The following is a 17,927-nucleotide window of genomic DNA, read 5'->3' as shown; positions in this document are numbered from 1 at the left end:
CGCGTAGTATTGTCACTTAGATAGTTAGGTAGTGTAGTCTAAGCCTTGCTCTCTACGTACCACGTAGTGTTTATTATGAAGATGTGAGATATGAATTCGCAGGAGGAGATGGATAAGGAGGGATGGTTTATCGGAAATGTATTAATACTAGATCGGGAAGTTTTTTTGTTTGATTTCTTTCGTTCTTGATTTCTTTTTGGTGTTGTATCCATGTGTGAAGTAACTGAGTGAGTGCTGTGGTGGCTGTGCACAGACGTATTAGTATACCTATCCAACTCCTAGTAATAATTCTGCTTCAAACTCTATACAGAGAGAAGATTTTCCTCGGCAGAAGTAGGGGTATAGATGTATGTAAGTGTAGGTGTGGATTAGAGTGGGAGGTGGAAGGAAAGGTGGAGGAGGGAGGAAAGAGGAAGAGGAACTTCTATTGTGTGTGTGTACTGTCTTGTATATCATATCATGTTATACTAATTATATCATTCAAATTTGAGATTAACCTTTCGCTTCTCTTTTCTTTTTCAGAATTGACTTTTTTCCTTTTTTTGATAGGGATGGTTATGGTTTTGATTGTAATACTAGGTATATCAAATCGGTTATTCCATCCTCTTGTAGACTATTTCGTTTCATATATTTGGATTTACTGATTAAGTAGGTAGTAAACTCAAAACTCGATAGGGAGGAAAGTTCCGGTATGGAGTATAATTGTGTCGGTGTCATTATATCAACATACAGAGTATATACTCGAACATCCCTTCTTCAAATTTCAAGGGGGATCCCTTCAAAATATAAAGTCGATGGGTAAATTCCGGTGGGGACCAGCGGTAAGTATGCGGATGAGCAAGAGATGGAAACGGAGGAGGAATTTCTTCCGCGTTTATACTACCTATCTCTTTTTTAATGGCTCCTTTTTTCAACCTCGCTATACCAGTACGGTCAAGAAGAGTACTTTATCTTCAATTGTAAAATGTATCTTATCGAGTTTCCATTCTTCCCATAATCCCATAATCCCCACTCCCCACTTTCTCCAGGGCTTCTCAAACATTCATATCCCAGCTGAGCTGAAGCAAGCAAGAGGGCATTGTTTGAGATGAGATGAGACGAGACGAGACGAGGCGAGGCAGACTGGACTGGTATCTAGATGGACGGATACATACGTTGTATAGCGGTAAGGTAAGGTAAGGTAAAATAGGGAAAGAAAATTAAGTGTTGCGTGTGGTTGGTTAATGGTGGGGCGGAGGAGAGGGGATTCAGTGGAGATTTCATTTTTTTCGTCCTGTGGTTTCTATTTTTAGGGAGGGACTGAGTGGATGGTGGACGGTAGATGGTGGGTGGATGGATCAATAAGGGTTCATGAGTGATGAATGCCATTCTGGATGCTATATCGTATATGCTATACTGGTTGTGATGTTTCAATTCTCTCCCCGTAAGGCTGATTGAGGATATGTTGATGCGTGCGTGCTTGCTATCTAGGGCTGGGGTGTAGTGAATAAATGAATAGTATCCGAAAGTTGAAATTTGAACTTGAATGATTGATTTCCATGTCGGTTTGAGCGGATCCTGGGAATTTAACTCGTTCTGGTTGACTCGTTGTCTCTCACTTGGTTTCTGGTAGACTTGTTATCGATTGTTGTTGTTGTTGTTATGATTGAAATTGTAAGAGGTATGGGTATGGGTATGGTGCTGTGTGATTTTTTGTATTGTGTACTTTATTACTGGAGATAGATATCTTGTCGTAAAGACATGTGCTTTTTCGTTTTTGAACTGTACTTGTAGTATAGTGTTTGGAAGCTCTCCTCTTTCTCTCTTCTCTTCTTCTCTTTCCTAGCAATGGGAGTCAAGAATGAAGAACGAAAAGGCTGAATAAATGAGTTTTTAAATTATTTAGAGGGATCGTAGGATATATTGATTATAACTTGAGGGGGGAACAGAGGGAGGGACAGGAAGGGGTTTTATAAGTAATATATTAATAGACAGACATTATGAGGGGGGTTGGATGGACGAATGGATGGTGGTAGATTCTGTATAACTGATATTATATGGATGATGTGACGGTTATGTGAAAAATTCTGTCGAGGAGAGATTAAATACAAGTATGATTTTTGAAAGCTGTATAGGATGGGGATTGAGGAGATTGAAGGTGGATAGGACATGATACGTATATCCTACTTGGGCTTGAGATAGGAGGGGAGGCAGGAAAGAGAGGAGACTAAGGGAGGGAGAGTCATGAAAAGCTGAAGCGGTAGAGAATTGGATCTTTGATATGTTTGTTTACTGGCTTTGCAAAAGTAAGTATACAATCGATAATATATAATCTGCATTTGTGTATCTGGAGAAGATCGATGGCTTTAGATGTATCCCATTGGGCTTCTGGAATCTGGAGTAGTCACAATGGTTGCCGGATTCTCCTTCCATGATTGAGATTCGTTTATATCACTCGCTTCTTCGCTTGAGGGGAAGGAAGGAATGAGTCTGATATCTTTCGTGGGCTGAAATTTTTTTGACGTTGGAGTAGAGGTATCTCAAACTTTTAGGTATATTTATATTTGAACACTTGTGTACAAGGAATTCCAGATTTGATCGGTGTAATTGTTCACTGATGTAATAAAAATGCTCTGATATCAGTAATTATAATAGTAAGTCATACTACCTTATTCGCTAGATGTAATGAGTGATTAAGTTGATGTTTTGAATGTAGTTGTGATTGCAACTATGATTCGTGGTATACATTGCATAGAATAAATTTAGACAGCGTGTAAGGAGGAAGCCATCTATATCACTCTGTATTACGACGGAAGTGAGTCATTGTTGTTGTTTGAGTGGGAAATATGGGTTGAGGGGTGATACTTGGGCTAGATAGCTTGATATGGTGGGATTAGGATTGTGATGATTTGATGGCTGATGTTGAGAGATGGAAAGAAGGAAAGGTTGTTCGAGTTTTGTGTGTTTGAGATGAATGCATAGGTACTTGAGGAAATCAATTAGGGGTTGAGGGCGATGCAAGCCAATTTTACAGTATGTGTTCACGATACCGAAATTCTTACCACAGCTATCATGAAACTAAATAATCAAATGAGAAAGTGGACTGCTTCTATAGCAATCCTAATCATAGTATGATGCTGATGGAAGTAGTAGATGAGGTCATGGAAAATAATTTTAGTATATCATAATGATCTTGAAGTCCTTTAGCGTTAGACGAGGAAACGTAGACGGATTTCCCCTTTATGTCTGTACTTCCAGAGATGAGAGCTCTAAAAAATCTATGTACAGTATAATTTAACTTACTATCTTCCCTTTGGAATGCGATTGAAATGTCTGTAGTTTATCTATAGATTCAATATCAGATATATATACTCGCTCGTTTACTAGTTGATATCGATCATATGCCAAGTTCGACAGAGGAGAAATTCCACATATAGAAGTTAGACTGTAGTCTACAACTTTCTAGTACTCAAAAGAATATCTTGGGAGAGCTGATATAATCTGATCAGTTCAGAGTCGTGCGAAGAAAAGTAGATAATACATTAGATAGAATTAAACCTGGACTGAATCATGGACTGTTGAATCTTGATTCCAGCTGATATCAATCAGATATCTGTTCTCATCTAGCATCTGTAGTAGATTTGAATGATATAGTGCTATAATTGCGTCAAGTCTCGTATTGTGAAAGTAAGTTATGATTGCATCTAAGGTGTTTAAACTGAAGTCTAGATAATACATGTAGTTGCCTGATACTTACTTGCTCGAATAAACTTCATTGGTTTGCTTTGAGGTATCGGATATTATGAAGTATGAGTATTCTCTAGCCTATCAAGAACATTAGACTGTGAGTTCAAGTCACTTGATTGTTAGCTCCTTTCTCATTCCGAATCATTCATATATGATCTCGTCCATTAATTCAATCATCTACTATGTTTGACGACTTTGAATGACGGAAACTTTCTCATAGTATCTATCAAGAAATTCATTTCATCATGTTGATATCGCTTGACTGCACCTACTATCGTTGTACTCTGTTTCATGTTGTTCCAAAGTGTTTACCCATTGGTTCTTTCTTTCCCCTTTTTACTCATGACAAGAAGAAGAATTTTCTTTGCTTTACATTATATTTCACCTTCGTAGCTAGTGCTGTATATATATTCATTCGTATCAGAGAGGATGTTTCTCTAGGGCCATTAATATTTGAAGAATGTCTGACGTCTATGAGTCTTATAATCACAGTGGTGTTGATTAGGCAACTTTCAAGTAATATGTGATTATGTAGTGACTCGAAGATTCTAAATAAATCCCATGAATACAGTGAATACGAATAATCATGACATATTGACCTCGACTTATTGACTCACAGTACAATTCTGACTCATGGCACAAGACTATGTTGTATTTATATATGTCCTCCATATCTTGAGTACATCAATAAACACCTTCAAGTATCGAGAAACGTGTTAATCTTCGCTCTGCAAGTGTGTTTTCACCTTTCTGACTTCAAAATGGCAGAAACTACAAATATCAACCAGGATAATACAACAATGACCCCTTTACTCGAAGAAATTCTCGTCGAACTCAAAGCCTTACGTCACGGCCGTCTTGGTCTGACAGAAAAACAGACTCTAAGCCTACCTAAGAAGAAAGGTTCCACACGAAACGATTCCACGCGAGGGTTTCCCCTTCCTAGCGTAAGAATATCCGAAATATATGAGAATGATCAAGTGAAGCGTAGAAGGAATGACGGAGTTGTTAAGAGCTTGCCCAGTAGAATAGGCACTGTCGAGGAACAGGAAAGGTGGTCTCTATTAGTAGGAAATGCTTGGGAAGTTCGTGAAGATGGCCGCCTCAAGTTTACTTTCTCAAAACGCTCACTCCTTTCATTAAGTTCGTAAGTACCAAATTTTCCCGTCAACTAATCTTCGTACTTGGTTCGAGAGTTTATTATTCTGCGGAAATATGGCTGATAGATCCGCGTAGCGACACGGCCTTGAAAGTGTTAGAGGGAATCCATAAAGAAGATAGAGATGTTCCGAAATGGTTCAATGGAGGGAAAACGAGAATTATGGATATTTTTGACGATAAAACTACGAAGTTTTATACCATCGACCCTGGTGCTTCAAATATAAGTGGAGGCGGTAGTACCGCAAAATCTCCGATCGATTACAACAGTCAAAATCAAGTGACCAGCTTGTCTGGTAGTAGTACCCCATCACCTGAGGTATGGTCTGGTCCTTGGCGAAGAATTATGTACGTGGTTACCCCAATCTTATCTTTCTCAATGTTACAAAGAAAAGCTCTGTGTTATTGACATGTTTTGTAAGCTCAATTTGGGCTCCGGAGACCAGGTCAAGGTGCCTGGTGCAAGACTTGAATGTTTCCTCCGTTTTGTCGAAGCAGGGCATACCAAACCCTGGCTCGGGATTTGAAGATCGTTATTCTTTGGATCTGAAATTCTATGAAATTGTAACAATACCCGTTGGAAAGATCGAAAGTATTCCTTGGAATTTTTGGAACAATGGTGTTTATACACACCGAAAGCAATGATATTTCAGGAAGTCGTACATCGGCACTGGTAACAAGAAAATTACTGGAGAGCTAATACCACGTAAGTAAATAGACTCATCCGGGTACATCTGGGGATAAAGGGAAGTTCCTCTCCATTAGTATCGTTTCTGATTTGTTACTTACACAAATTCATAGTTACAAGCCACCAGTTTTCTAGCATGCTCATCGATCTCCGACAGCAAATATTGGACGCTATTGGAAACGAATCCTGCTACATTTTCTTATACAAGTCATAGTATTCAAGATCTAAAAACTAGTTCTGGAAATATGCTATTCTGCGTATTCTCCCATGCGTATACCGCCATATCCGAGACTGCAAATCGCTGGAAGCAAATACTGAAATATTTCGACCAATCTATTGGTGACAAGCCTGCATTCTTAGATCCGGATTATCACGCAAAGGTGTTTTCTGACGAAGAAGTTCTTTCGCGATTCAAAAATTATTCTTGGGCCATCTCCACGCTGAGGGAGTTACATAAGAGTATATCACAGAATGTCTTGCAAATCCGAAACCTATTAGGGCAAGAAACGAGCGAAACTACGACCGAAGAAGAGTTGGAGGGACTTCGACGAGTACGTGCCATGTTACGTAGCGAGCTTCGAAATATAGAAAATATAGCATCGAAACTGGAGACCAAGCAGAAAGAAGCCACATATCTCAGAGATGAAGTAAGTTTCCCACATGCAAGAAATGTGTGATGTATCCTATATACAGAGCCCTCTGATTGATATTTTTGTCTCAGCTTATCAGCACGAGTATACTGATGGAAACACAAAATTCTACTCGCTTCAACTAAAATATCAAGCTATTGGCATTCATGAGCATTTTGTTTCTCGCTCTATCATTTTGTTCGGTAAGATAGGCATTCTTAATACCCAATCTACTTCACAGCTTACAATTCGTTAGTTTGCATGGAGTATCAATTTTTCCTTCAGCTACCTGAATCTTCTTGCCGCTAATCTCCTTGCCGCTGCCACTTATGTTCTAGTTCTCAATGCGGATCGACTTGTATGCATATTCCAGGACGCATATGATAAATTCATCAAGAATACACTGTAGGCAATGAAGAAGGATGAAGATGCAGAATGGGCAACTAGAGCACAGGAATTGATGGAATACTCGGAGCGCTCGGAAAGAGCCCAAAACCCCTCATATTGGATCTATTTTTCATACACAGTAAGAAGGCTCTGTTGGCTACCATGGATCAAACTCTCTCGAAGAAGTGCTTCAAGTGTTTGATCTGAGGTTCCATAGCTGTTGGATTTCTTTTGTTCAGGCCAGTTTCTTGAAGTTGAAGTGATGATAAACTCAAGTTGTATGGCAATCCGTATCTATTGACCCATCTTTCTAGATGTTAGTTGGTCAATTTAATGCATGGAATCTACCTCGTTCTATCTCATCAGGTTTGCATGTCAATTGACAGTCGTGATTGTGTTTTCTCCGAAAAGAAAAGCTTGATATTACGCAATTTCTAATTTTTCCTTCTACTTGTAAGTAGGTTAGTTGCGGGTTACTCAAACCAACACTGCGGGCCTCCTATTCGACCTCGCCAAATTTCAAAAGCCGACTGTGGATACGAAAATCGCCCATTCACCAATTTCTGCTCACGAACAACTTTTTTTCCAGGTTAATAGGCCGGATGATTCATCGAGAGACCTCTATTGACCATTTGATAATGATGGCAATGGGTCGCATGGCTTTTCATCTTTATTCATAGTGTCATTAGTTGCCACTTTTTCTTTTTCTTTTCACGAGTGAAGAATTACTCTTATTCTAGAACTTCTCTGCGAGAAAGTCACAAAAGAAGGTATGCGGAAGAGTACTGATTGTTTTATGCATTAAATTCACCTCAAATTCATTTGTAATCACGAAGATTTGCATCATAATAATAAGCATACTTCATCAGCATTCATTTAGAAATAATTCGTTTATTTATTTCACATTACGACAGTTTCTCTATCCTGGATCTTCGATTCCGGAACAAGTCACTTGAAGTTTATTCAATTTGTAATCATGGTTGTTCTACCCGATCCCGCTAGGTAAGACTTGTGTCCATTCCTATTTGCAACCTCCCCCGTTATCCCCATAACTTCATAACTAACCCCTCACTCAGCGACAAATGGCCCTTCTTTGGACGCGTTTACTTACGACAAGATTCCCTCCCTCCCTCCCATCATTCACGCCATCATGGGTCCCACGATGAAACTCTGCATCTCTGGAAGAATCATCTTCTTCTCGATCCACAAAAAGACCAGTTTAAATTTGTTCTCTTCCTGCAACGTCTCATGACAATGGTTGAAGAGCATTATCGCAAACGTCATAGTTCTCAAGATTGGAAAGTCTCAAAACCAATTGAAGATTGGTATCACCAAAGTATCCGTGATCTTTCTGGGTTGGGAGTCGATGAGAATCTCATGACCAGGGAGTGGAGAAAAGTGGTTCAGAAAGGCAATCAAGAAGAGGCAAGGAAAGAAAGAAAAGAGGCGGAAAAAGTACATTTGGAAAAGATGGAGAGAGAAAAAGACTACCGGTATCATCGATATCGTGGTGGGAGAAGAAGATCATATTATGAACCTTCTGATACCTCCTACGATGACGAATCATCAGAAGGTACAGTTTTCCATTACCATAAGCACAAACCCTCCAAATCGAAATCTCCCACCAAGAAAAAAGAAAAAGAAAAAGATCATTCAAAAGGGACACCTAAATGGGTAATTTGTCCGCGTCGCTCAAAACACTGTTCGCGTGAACATGAAATGGTTAAATGTAATGGACGTTGCGGTCTTACGGCTTGTGTGGAAGATGCCCATCGTTGTCATAAAATATACATCGACTACGAATGTACGGATCCGGATTGTGAAAAGTGCAAGAAAATAAAAGAGAAACAGGAGACATGGGAAAAGAAGGTGGCGAATCCTACGCACGAGGAGAAGTGGGTGGATTGTCCTTGTTCGGATCCGTGGTGTAGAAGGAAGGTTATGGAAATCAAGGAGATTCCGAAGCCGCCGAAGCCGAAGTTTTATGCTACAAAGCCTTGAGTGGAAATGATTGTTTAAAATTCTCTTAGTATGCAGAGCCTGGGTTCTTATGATTTATTTTGGGTAGATAGAAGGGCAATGTCTGGATTGGGTTGAATTAATGTACATCCAAAGTACGAGTTGATATGGATGATTGAATGTCCATTGTTTGAATTTAAATGAATGATTGGGTAATGATTGTATCAATCGACTTGAATGAATAAGAGAAAAATGTTGACTGTTTCAATTGAGAGCTAGGTTACAATCGTTCACGGCTTGTAGTTGAAATTAAAAGTAATGATTTTTCTCACCGAGCGGTAGACATCGAGTAGTTTGGAACTGCGATGAAAAATTGAGTACGCTGATATCGGGAAGAGATATTCTAGTCCATTAATGAATTTCAAATACCTTCACGAGGGCCGGGAAATACAAATGAAAGACCTTTCGACAATCTAGATATCTTGTATTCCACCCCAACATCCCTTCATGAGAAGCAGTGCCTCCTGAGCCGAAGCTCAAGAATAGAGTAAAAGGTTAGCTTTGATCTCCCTTGAATACCTCAATCCAAGGATGAAAGTCCCCAGAAATCATCTCCTGCCACTCTCTCCGTGATGAACCCTTTTTGAAAATAACTAACTGCTCCCCGGCCCGCTAGCTTTGATGTGAAGTACCTAGGTACTTAGAAGCATATCCCAGTAAGATGCTCATTGGACAATAGAGGTATCTAGAATATACCTAGTGAATTGGTCTCGATAGTCTTCGTCCGTGGCCAACCTCGGAAGGTAGTATTGGCTGGCTGTAAATCTATACGCCGCTTAAACATCGATATGACGTTATATCAACCTACCACTTCTCATCACCCTCCCATCGAATAACTCCTCAGAATAAAACCCACTACCTTCCAAGCCCCTCTGCCTCTGCCTCAAAACTCAAAATCCCTCACGTCTAAATAACTCATCTGCCTTCCTCAAGCCCTCTTGAATTTCTTCTCTCGTCAACCGAAATTCTGTTCCCGCCAACGCTCTATCCACCCTCGCAATACTTGCCGTAGCTTCTATCTCATAGAATCCTCCTAGTCTCCACTTATCACGACATCGCTGACAAAATATTTTAACGGGTGGACGTCGCACAACGATGGTTCCTGGCGCAGGTTTACAGAAAAAACTCATAGGAATGATTCTGTTGCTTTGGTACTGGGCAGGGTGGGAGGAGCAGCTAAGCCAGGGAGTAGGGCTTACGACGGTGGGAAGGTGCTGGCAGAGGTAGATGACCGGGTTGCACATCTTTGGTGTTGGATTGGAGTCTGCTGACGTTTGTGGATCTGGTCGGTTTGGTATTTTCGGTTTCTCGATGAATCTGAGAGTTGTTCTCGAAGTATTTGTCTTCATATTCCGATGTAGGAAGCATTTTTATAGATTCCTCGTTATCTGTACTAAAAATCGAGATCAAACATACAGCGTCATGGTTAAACAATGATTGAACAACCGTAAAGAGACGTAATTAGGCATGCCATATTCATATTATAGACCCTATCCCTTGAGCTTCTAGCCTTGGAGTCAACTACCAAAGCACTTGTATATGAAAACTAAATAAATCGTTGTAGAAAAAATTGGATCATTGGATTAAATTGAACGGTGCTTATTTCAATGTTCGTAGACGTGTATGGAAGATTGATATTGATCGGTTTGCAAATTCTGGTAGTAGAATTCACTGGAAATGAATCACATGGGCATGATCACTTAAACAGAGGAATCTAAAATGCTCTTATCTGATCTATTTGCAAATCACATAACCACTGCAAACAATTCACAAAGACTCACAATGCCCAAACTCATACATTTCCTGTGCCACAACAACCAAGCCCCCAGTGGGAGCCCAACTATAACAAACCACCACAAAAAGTAGTATCCATCCCCAATAAGTCCTCCTAGTATGTCTCTCAAATTCCGCGATGAATAATCAGCTTGAATGCCCCAGACATAGCCAATGAATAGTAAAATTAATTTGGGTGGAGGTTGCTTGTCTCTTTTGCCAGCCGGTGAGAATGTAAATTATGATGTAGGGAGCTGCGACGGCAGTGATGAGAATCAAAGAGGCGAGGAAGAGGAGGATAGGTTCGAGATGTGTTGGGGCCAAACGCGTGAAGGAACTATGGGAGGGTATGCTGAGTATACATTTCTCTTTCTTTAGAGCTTGAATGCTCGAGGCCAGACGCTTTTCAACTTTAGAAGGGTCTTCAAAGATATCTAGGAGATATCTTTTCAATCTTTGAATCTTGGTCGGTGGTGTACAAGAAGGGGGTTCTGGGGGCATGAGTGTGTATGCTAGCAGATCTTCAGCCGTGTCAACTTCGCAACTGAATCGTCCTTCTACATTCATATTACCTCTGAACACGACGGCCGAGTTACCGAGCTTGCCTAATTCATCCTCGCTAGTTAAGTTTTCGCCTTCATCCTCTACTCGGTCGATAGATCCAACTACTCCATCCACAACTGCACCGCGATTAATTGCTTCATCCATGATCGATGAATGAACCAAGAAGACATTATCGTATTGCCTACTGACCAAGCTTGCTAGCAGATTGATAATGCTAGCAATCACATAGGGTATTACGGTCAACCCGAAGGCAGCGTATCCGTAAATTTCTAACTGTGAACCCCTCGATTGGTACAGCGTATACGACCCTATACATGTTTGAGCAATGGACCATAATACCTGCAACGCAGAGAATTGTGAAGAGATGGCCATGGAGGATCCGATACCAGAAACAGTATGACGAGGATTAATAGCCATATGTGGTGGTACAAAACAAAGCGTAAAGCCTGAAGGTAATTGACAAAGGCCATGTAGTTCAATATCACCTACACGTACCAACTGCTGATCCAGAGACATCGCGCGGAAACGGTAAGATTGGAGCATAAAGAAACCCAACTGGGCCCATTTTGATTTTGGTGCATAGTGCGCATACGGGGCTCTGACATGTAGAATAACCTCGCGGGGATTCGTGCTATTTGAAGTCTCTGATTGTATCTCTGACGTGCATGCATGAAAGTCTGTCATCTTCATATGTTCAATCGTTGTGCTTTTGTCAAGAAAATTAGGTCCACAGGAACCTTGACAGTCATTATCAGGAATAGCTGCATCAAGTGCACAACCACGAATAAAGTCCCCGTCCCTGGGCCTCCAGTCTTGTGAACGTACTACCATGCATAATGCATTCGCTCGTGCTGCCATTTGGAGAGGTGTGTTTGCCAACATGCTGGCCCTCAAGAATACATTTAATCCTCGGCGGACTCCTGCGTAAGGAACCAACAGACAGCAAGCCTTGTACGCAGCAGATGCCCATGCACTTTCTCTCGGAAGAGAGCGAACAGTTGCTGCGTGAATGGAACTATAGAATACTTAGCTTACCATCAAGGAAATTGCTGTGCGTCTTACTAATTGCTGAGATAGAAAAATAACACATTGTACCATCGGGTTTTCGAGCAGTGAACACTCGGATCGCTATTATGCGCGCCAATAGGTCCATCAGTAGAGCCAGTAGCATTGACGTTGGCAGCATCTATGACCGCCCACAGAAAGGTCGTAGTTATCGCTATGAGAATACCATTCGAACTGTAAATTGCCATTTTTGCGATCGCATCGATATCATGTTTAAACAAGAAACAAAATCATGAATTTGTATAAGAACGATATTATTTCTCCCACAATGTGCAATATTAGATCTGCATTTTCCCCGTGGAGGCAGTGCGCACAATGTGAAAGAATCAAGAAGCCTAGCCTCACTTTCCGCACGCCATGTTTTGCCTGACACCAATCACGAAGTATAGATAGATGAAGCCAAGGTTTCCCGCTGCATTCCGGTAAGCACGGGGTAATTGATAGGAGCAATATGTGTAAAGCCACAATTTAGGCACCTCAAATTTCTGCTATCATTCTCCAGGCCGAATGTAAAATACCTATGTGATTGGCTGAAGATTTTTATCATTTTTGCCTTGAAAAAAGACCTCCAACCAAAGTTACTTTGCGTGATGAGTGGCACAGATATCAAGGAAGAAATACGACAGAACGACAACTGCGGAAATACTGTCTACGATTCATTTTCTTACTCAAACATTTTCTGCGGTGACCACCATATTTCTCGTGACAGACTGCTAGTCTGTGAAGTGAGATAGTCAGCCAAATATTCGACCAGTCTTTCTCAATGCACGCTCTATCTTAATGTTGTCTGAAACAACCCCAAAACGAAGGTTGTGCGCAGAGTTGTTGGGACTAAGATCTTCGACTGTTCTACTCCTTTGTCAAGCGAGGTTTGTATAATAAGTCACATCTTAATGTGAGTCCAACTCCAAGCTCTACATGATGCTCATTTCTGGATGACACAGTTTTGTTCTATCTTTGCAGCCCATATGCAGCGTCCTCGCTTTAGGCATCCGTTCTAGATTCTTATTTACCCCAGCTTGATCGTTCCACTCGATATGTGGTGAAAACCCAACAATCAGCACGTTCCAGTCTTTCCCTTGAGAACCTGGCGCCAATGTAGATAGAATTACAAGCTCGTGTGTTGTCAATATTTTCTTCTCATGCCTTCCTGATGTAAAAGATAAGAGAAGTTGCTTTTAGTGTAGAAAGAACGCAATGTTTCATTCGCCCAAGCCTGCAAGAAATGAAGTGAATTGTTTATCGGCACCTGGATCTCTGACAAATCTCTCCCGAAACCACATTTCCAGATCATTAAATCTACAATGGCAGACTGGAATTGCTTCTGTACCCCAGATAGCCATTCCAATTCCGTGTTCCGTCCAATTCTTTAATTTGTCGTCTTTATGAGATGCATTGAATAGATCGATCGAATCTCCTAATACACTAGTGCATCCAAAACAGGCACGAATATGATATGCATAAGAACAAACAGCAATGGCACTCTTTAGAATTCCAGGCATTGCAAGTGGATTGAGCAAAGGATCATTATTAGATGAGCTATTCGAGAAGTTTAATTCTGCTAGCTGACAGATCTGACCAGCATTCCAAAGGGCGGTACGAGGGTGTGGTGAAAGCATCCAGCTACTTAGACGCGCTCTTGTTCTTTGTGTAGTCAAACCGGCTCCGGGACGACATTTGAAGCAACATCCTTGTCGTTGTAAGAGCTTTAGGGGTGCATGAACCGTGAGTGCCGATATATGCCATAGTACGAGGTTCAGTCGTGGAAATATGCGATCATCGTTGGACTCAGTAGAGTTGATCTCTGGGTGCAATTGAGCATAATTTTCCATTCTTGTACGCCAACGATTGAGTTGAGAGCCCCATCGATGTACTGGATCGCTTCTTTTTGGATCCGTTATCAGCTCATCTGAATCACAACAGCAGAAAGCTTCGCGAGCCGTTTCCCAAGTGCCAATCTGTAGGGAACAAAGTCCGAGATGATAGTCATTATCAGTGAGATGATACGAGACTGACTGGTTTTCGCTAGCATCAATAAGATCGCGCATGAGAAAGCAGAACAGGGCTTTCTCGCGACCTGCAGGTTCATGCCACTGAAGTTTTCGTCTTTCTTCATCAGTTGCCGCAGTCCATAGCTTTGTAGACTTTGGAAGGGGAATGCTGATCTCCTGATAACGAACAGAAGGTGGATAATCCATAAGGACGCTAAGATAAGCATCCACTCTCAGACTGGAGAACGCAAGTCTAGTTGCTGTCAGCATACGGCGTAGACAAAGTGACGCAGAATCCATGAGAATCTTGGTACCTGTGAAGTTGTTCTTGAACCAGCCAAAGATCAAATGGACAGTCACCCAGCTCATAATATGTGTTCTGCCCATTGAAGATACCAGCATGACGACATGTTGAGATCAGTGCACCATTAAGATAAACAGCTCTTGACGACATCCCTTTAGTGGTCTATGAAATTATCAGTAGTGAGCGAAAAATGACGTGAAGTCTCACACTTGTAAACGTAACTCACCAAAAGAGAAATTGTGTACACAACACACAAAAGAAGACCTTGGAGATTTTGAAGCGACGATTGATCAATCTCCTTGTCCAGTGAGAGATGAACTTCCTGCAAATCTAGATTAGAGATGGTAGACATTGATCCTCAGAGGGTATAAATTACCAATCGAGCAGCTAATATTGCTTCAAATACAACCAACGCAAGTTTTTCATGCTCCTGACTTCCATCCAACCAATTCGCAAGCATTAACATAGAGCCTAGCAAGATCGGCGAAACACTTTGAGGGTTGAACGTGGGAGCGTGTAAAATGGGCCAGGATGGGTGAATTTTGGTGAAATAAACTTCGAGAAGCCCGTTCAGATGACCTTGATCTTGACTCAGTGTTCTACGTAATTCCGATAAATGATCTTGCTCAGAGGATAATGATGATAACGGTGATTGTGATGCAAAATTTGACCTGGTTCTGTCACTAGATTCGGCATCATAACAAATTGCATTCATCCGAGACTTGTTCGGATCATTGAAAGCATGCAGAGAGATTGAAGCATCGTCAGACAGAGGTACGTGGAAGAAACCTGTAAGATTTTCTCCCGCAGACTGTTGTTGACTCCAAGAAAAGTTCCCGCTGGGAACAACTTCATCTTGAAACAATAGCTCAAGGGTCGCATCGGAATATGGAGGTAAAGAAAACGATGAATCTTCAGATTGAAACCAGGGATGTGAATGATCAGAGTCCTGATTTGAATTGTGAGCGTTGACCGCATTGTTCCCTATGATAGTCTCATTCACGCCCACACTATCGACTTTCGTACGATTAGTCCTAGCATCAATCAATCGGCTACATTCTGTTAAAGTGCGAATACATGATCGACAAGGTGATGTGTCATCACACTTGAGCTTTCGCTCATGGCAGGATGTGCATGCAACCATTGTACGTTTAGTACTTGAATTCTGAGCATGATGATCTAGATGCCTCTTCAATACGTCACTGGATAGACTGTAAGCAATGTTCAACTTACTTCTTCGGATGAATGAAGGGCTGAATTACCTTCGCGCATATCGCCGACCACATACAGGACATTCATGTTGAAGATTGGGATCATGTGACTTCATGTGACGAGTAAGGTGTTCTTTGCGACTGAAGAGCTTCCCACATTCAGACACATTGCATTTGATGCGTTTTGCTATTGGTCGTGTACGAATTGGAGATGAATCATCCTCTGCTTGTGGGGTGACAAATGCAGTGGGAGAAGTCTGTGGCATCTTGTTGTACGCAATTTATTGCCGGTGGATTGAAATATATGTAGGAAAGCAAATGGGAAAGAATATAAAGTGTGAAGTTCAAAAGAGGAGTAAGACATCCACCAATTGGTGAATGACCCGAAATGCACTGCTTATTAGCCAAGCTCTGTGTTTGAATACGAAAGCGAGAGGACTGTGATTTTCACAGTTGCAAGTATTAAATCCTGCATCGCCAAAGATCTGGCTGGAAAGAATTACATCGATACGATGTTACGACTGTTTGTGACTTGATGTGCCAGAGGATCAAAGAAAGTGCTAACTCGAGTTTAGAAGAGTGTGATTGTTCCAGGTTTGCCCAGGTGCTGATGAAGACGCGTCTGAAGCCGGAAAGAGAGTGTGTGATTATGTAAGTTATCACCAGCCACACCTAACGTTCTCATTTGTGGCTGACCCAAGCTCACCTGGGCATTATTGGATTAGAAATAACACAAAGGATCAGGATGATGATGTGCTTTCCGTGTACCCAGCTAATAAGCCCTCAGCCTCCCAGAATCTACGGTTCTTCTGATTCATTGGCTCACTCGTGAATTCGACTTTCTTAGGTTTGCCAAGCGTTCCAAGGTTTGCTAAGCGCTTCTTCCCGTAGGCCAAAGCAAGGGGTGAATAGCGGCCGGTGGCATGTGGGATGTGGGATGTGGGATGGCCCGCGAAATTGCGCAATGCAAATGCGTAGATTGTGCCATAGGAATTTGCTTACAAATAATGGCGATGCTGTAGACCGAATGTATCGTTGCCGTGAGGGCGGTTTGTCATCGGGCAGCTCATCCCTCATTACACACCGCGATGAACGGTTTCTATGATAGCTATATAGTACCTATACAAGTCTACCACTTTCCAGACTAAACCATCATTCAGCATCTCATCGTACGTTTTTTATTTTAATAGCAATAACACAAACCACCACGATAAACCCTTTACGTATCTACAAGATGTCCGGCATCACGAAAGTTGCGTTGGCAGGAGTAAGAACTTATCCATTTTCTCTGAGATCTGTGCCTAACATTCATGTAGGCTTCTGGGAATCTTGGCCCAGCAATCCTTGATCAACTCCTTAAAGCCGGCTTTCAAGTCACAGTTCTTACTCGACAATCGAGCACTCACAAATTTCCATCTCCTGTTACAGTCAAGGAAGTCGACTACGACTCCTTCGAGTCACTCACCAATGCTCTTACAGGACAAGATGCCGTTGTATCGACTCTCGCCTCAGCCAGCTTAGACAAGCAGCTCCTTCTCGTTGAAGCAGCGGTTAAAGCTCATGTCAAGCGATTCATTCCCTCTGAGTTCGGATCAAATACGCCTAGAGAAAATACTGGAGCCTTGCCAGTTTTCCAACCTAAAATTGCTGTCCAAAATGCTCTCAAGAAGCATGTTTCTAGCGAGTTTTCATACACTCTTGTGGTAAATGGTGCATTTCTTGATTGGGGCTTGTCGGTTGGATTCGTTATGAGTGCAAAGGGAAAAAGCATCACACTTTATGATGGGGGCAATCGAACTTTCAGTACCACTACTCTCCCAGACATCGGACGAGCTGTAGCTGGTGTACTCAAGCACCCAGAAGAAACAAAGAATCGTGCGGTCTATATTCAAAGTTACGCAACTACCCTTAAGAACCTCGCGGAAATTGGAAAGAAGGCTTTAGGATCAGATGGTTGGACTGAGACTGTTGCATCGGTTGATGATATCGTAGCGGGCGCATGGGAAGAATTGAAGAAACCACAGCCAGACCCACATAAGTTCGCCATGCCATTCATCATTGCTTCGATCTGGGGTGAGGGATATGGATCGCACTTCGAGGCCTATCATAAATTGGACAACGACCTTTTGGGAATCAAACAATTGAGTGAGCATGAATTGGCGGAATTAATCAAGAGTTTGGCATGAATAGACTGTTTTCTGTTTGTTTTTTATTTGCAAAAAATGGCAGTAACATAATCTCACAATCTAACGTTGATTAAGTAAACCTATTGAAGTAGACGATCAATAATGTGCAAGATGATACAGTGTTCTCTGTGAATTTGCGAGCTTTTCGTGAACCTATCGCCCAGAGCATGCTAACCATTCATTAATATTTCATATTTGTTTTTTCTTGTTGTGAATGACAAAACTA

At 41.5% G+C, this 17,927-nt stretch overlaps 6 protein-coding genes across 6 annotated transcripts; 3 read left to right on the top strand and 3 right to left on the bottom strand.

Moving 5' to 3' along the window:
• Nucleotides 1-4,487: 4,487 nt before the first annotated feature.
• On the top strand, nt 4,488-6,249 carry EAE97_000051 (uncharacterized protein; the record flags this gene model as incomplete). The annotated part of the gene is made up of 3 exons (XM_038870561.1): nt 4,488-4,873; nt 4,963-5,203; nt 5,686-6,249. 3 exons carry the CDS (start codon nt 4,488-4,490, stop codon nt 6,247-6,249), a joined length of 1,191 nt encoding a protein of 396 aa, XP_038737922.1.
• A 1,315-nt stretch (nt 6,250-7,564) lies between these two features.
• EAE97_000050 (uncharacterized protein) lies at nt 7,565-8,589 on the top strand (the record flags this gene model as incomplete). The annotated part of the gene is made up of 2 exons (XM_038870560.1): nt 7,565-7,590; nt 7,665-8,589. The coding sequence occupies 2 exons, from the start codon at nt 7,565-7,567 to the stop codon at nt 8,587-8,589; spliced, it is 951 nt and encodes a 316-aa protein (XP_038737921.1).
• Nucleotides 8,590-9,497: 908 nt separating this feature from the next.
• EAE97_000049 (uncharacterized protein) lies at nt 9,498-9,956 on the bottom strand (the record flags this gene model as incomplete). The annotated part of the gene is made up of 1 exon (XM_038870559.1): nt 9,498-9,956. One exon carries the CDS (start codon nt 9,954-9,956, stop codon nt 9,498-9,500), a length of 459 nt encoding a protein of 152 aa, XP_038737920.1.
• Nucleotides 9,957-10,314: 358 nt separating this feature from the next.
• On the bottom strand, nt 10,315-12,197 carry EAE97_000048 (uncharacterized protein; the record flags this gene model as incomplete). The annotated part of the gene is made up of 2 exons (XM_038870558.1): nt 10,315-11,959; nt 12,007-12,197. 2 exons carry the CDS (start codon nt 12,195-12,197, stop codon nt 10,528-10,530), a joined length of 1,623 nt encoding a protein of 540 aa, XP_038737919.1. The 3' UTR covers nt 10,315-10,527.
• A 1,014-nt stretch (nt 12,198-13,211) lies between these two features.
• Nucleotides 13,212-15,781, bottom strand: EAE97_000047 (uncharacterized protein; the record flags this gene model as incomplete). Its single annotated transcript, XM_038870557.1, has 5 exons — nt 13,212-14,253; nt 14,315-14,466; nt 14,531-14,626; nt 14,681-15,506; nt 15,567-15,781. 5 exons carry the CDS (start codon nt 15,779-15,781, stop codon nt 13,212-13,214), a joined length of 2,331 nt encoding a protein of 776 aa, XP_038737918.1.
• Nucleotides 15,782-16,296: 515 nt separating this feature from the next.
• On the top strand, nt 16,297-17,785 carry EAE97_000046 (uncharacterized protein). The gene is made up of 2 exons (XM_038870556.1): nt 16,297-16,782; nt 16,832-17,785. Exons 1-2 carry the CDS (start codon nt 16,750-16,752, stop codon nt 17,699-17,701), a joined length of 903 nt encoding a protein of 300 aa, XP_038737917.1. The 5' UTR covers nt 16,297-16,749; the 3' UTR covers nt 17,702-17,785.
• The last annotated feature ends 142 nt before the right edge of the window (nt 17,786-17,927 follow it).

This window comes from Botrytis byssoidea (assembly GCF_014898295.1).
Source record: "Botrytis byssoidea strain MUCL 94 chromosome Unknown BBYS_001, whole genome shotgun sequence".
In the NCBI taxonomy this organism is placed as follows: Eukaryota; Fungi; Ascomycota; class Leotiomycetes; order Helotiales; family Sclerotiniaceae; genus Botrytis; species Botrytis byssoidea.
The sequence above is the reverse complement of the archived record's forward strand: the minus strand, read 5'-3'. Positions and strand labels throughout refer to the sequence as shown.